The sequence below is a fragment of the Cryptomeria japonica genome, chromosome 10, assembly GCF_030272615.1.
Source record: "Cryptomeria japonica chromosome 10, Sugi_1.0, whole genome shotgun sequence".
NCBI classification, from domain to species: domain Eukaryota; kingdom Viridiplantae; phylum Streptophyta; class Pinopsida; order Cupressales; family Cupressaceae; genus Cryptomeria; species Cryptomeria japonica.
Genome location: NC_081414.1, coordinates 775,535,638 through 775,537,887, shown reverse-complemented (window position 1 = coordinate 775,537,887; position 2,250 = coordinate 775,535,638). Strand labels below are relative to the sequence as shown.

The window sequence follows — 2,250 nt, the reverse complement described above, 5'->3', positions numbered from 1 at the left end:
CTGATCAGTGGTGTTTGCCTCTCCCTGAGCTCAAATAAGGTACGGATTATTTATGTTAATTATGTTATTATTCTCTCTTCTCGTTTCAGAAAAGAATTATAACTTCAATTTTTTTTTACATGGCAATGATTTACAATAGAATTTAGTATTCAATATTTGTATTTGAAGTTAAACTTAACAGTTTAATGAAATTTAAGTAAACTCTGTTTATTTTTGTAGCACAAAGACAGTATTTTATGAAATCTCCTTATCAACATTCATGAAATTAGTCAAATTAAAGTTACACGATTTACTGTCATTATCAAATAATAATATCATTCTCTTGACAAATAATAATATCATTCTCTTGACAGTAGTTTGTGAGCCAAATCAATTAGTGACTGCAGCATCCTTTTGCAGATCTTATTTCTAACATTGAAGAATCTGAAAGATGTCGCAAGGCAATATTATGTTTATGGAAGAGGAAAGTAAATGGGTAATTGATATGACAGAGAGGACTACTGATAGATCCATCAAGGACTGCAAGCCAGGTTCAGGCTACTTTGGGGTGACCATAAACAGGGTCCCCAAGTTTCTGTTGTTTCTACGGAAGGAAGCCTACACTCCTCGGGCCGTCCGCCTTGGCCTTTATCACCATGTGATAGCGCAGCCAGCATCCAATGTGGAGCGCCTCAAAGCAGAAGCCGCAGAGATGATGGCACGCAGGCTACCAAGACAGGAGGAGCACTTGCATTTACATGATGCAGTCGCACATATTGTTTGTGAAATTAGAAGGTGCTATGAAGAAGAATTTGAATACAGGGACGAAACCATAGCGATGGTTTTCACTTTGGATGGATGCTTTGTTTTAGAGATCTTAAGAGTTTTGACTACTGGAGAGCAGAATAAACAACAGCCACAGCAGCATTGTCATCCCATTTTCAACAGTAATAGAGTCAAGTCCTGTCAATTTGATGTTCTTAGTGATATTCTGATGCTTGAAAATCAAATCCCCATTAAGGTCCTGATAAAGTTATTGGAAGTGGAGAAAGGTTCAGAGGCAGAAGCTAAGAAAGAGCTGCTGAGATTGCTATGCAACGGTATTATTCCTCAAATTCACCCTTTCTTGCGAAATGGGCCTGACAATCCAGATTTGAAGAGATTTGATGATCTTGAGAAATATAAACATATTCTCGGGCTACTCCAGAGTCTAATTGTGGAAGACCCAAAAGATTCAAAAGAGACACCGCCTAGTGGAGGTAACAAACTTCGCTTTGCAATAAAAGGTCTCCTGCGAAAGCTCCTCATTCAATCAGAAGAGCCCAAGTTAATTAGGCATCAGACTCTGATGGCCTCTACCAGAGACTTACACAAGGCAGGAATGAAGTTCAGTCATTACGACGGACTTCCATCCCTCGAAAAGATGACTTTCAAAAGGAGAACTCTTTCGCTCCCCACGATTTGGATCACTGACAGTACAGAAGTAATTCTGAGGAATCTGATGGCTCTGGAGGTCTGCCAGGGATTCACTGCAATTTCATATTATGTGTATCTGCTGAATAGCTTGGTGGAGACCGAAGCAGATGTTGCTGTGCTCAGGAAGTTTCAAATTATCCAGAGCACCATGGGCACGGACAAAGAAGTAGCCTACATGTTGAATAATCTTGGCAAGGGAATCAATTTTGAATCAGAGCAGGATCCTTTCATGAAGCTGAAGATGCAGATCAATGAGTGGTATAAAAGCAATTTTCAAATCCTGTTAAGTGATTCTAAACACAGGCACCCAAAGTTCTGGCGGAACGCTTCAATCTTTTGGGGTCTCGCGGTTTTGGTATCCGCCGCCATACCCACTCTCGTCAATATATGGCAAAAGATCGTATAGGAAGAAACGTACATCACACGGCTATAGTTTTTTTATTAGATAGCGTGCTGCCTACTCTTAGTTAATTGTGTGAAAGCAAATATGCATTGGTATATTCCAAATTGTTGTAGATTGAGCATTTGAGTGTTTATACGTAGGTATTACATGTTGTCATATTATTTATAAAAATAAAATAATTAGAAAAGTAGTAAAGGAAGAGTTATATATAATTCATTGAGGCATATTTTATTTGTATCGTGCAATAATTGCTAACATAATCTTTGATTCTATTAATTTTTGCAATTGGAGCAAGGTTATTTTTTTATTTAAATATTCTAGTTGTCTATACAAAGATCTTGGCAATAAGTTTTTCCTTATGTCATTTCATATAACCATCAACATTTTATATA

The 2,250-nt window shown here is 37.6% G+C and overlaps 1 protein-coding gene across 1 annotated transcript; it reads left to right on the top strand.

Moving 5' to 3' along the window:
• The first annotated feature begins 430 nt into the window (after positions 1–430).
• Positions 431–1,861, top strand: LOC131859228 (UPF0481 protein At3g47200-like). The gene has a single exon (XM_059212803.1). The coding sequence runs from the start codon at positions 431–433 to the stop codon at positions 1,859–1,861; it is 1,431 nt and encodes a 476-aa protein (XP_059068786.1).
• Positions 1,862–2,250: the final 389 nt, after the last annotated feature.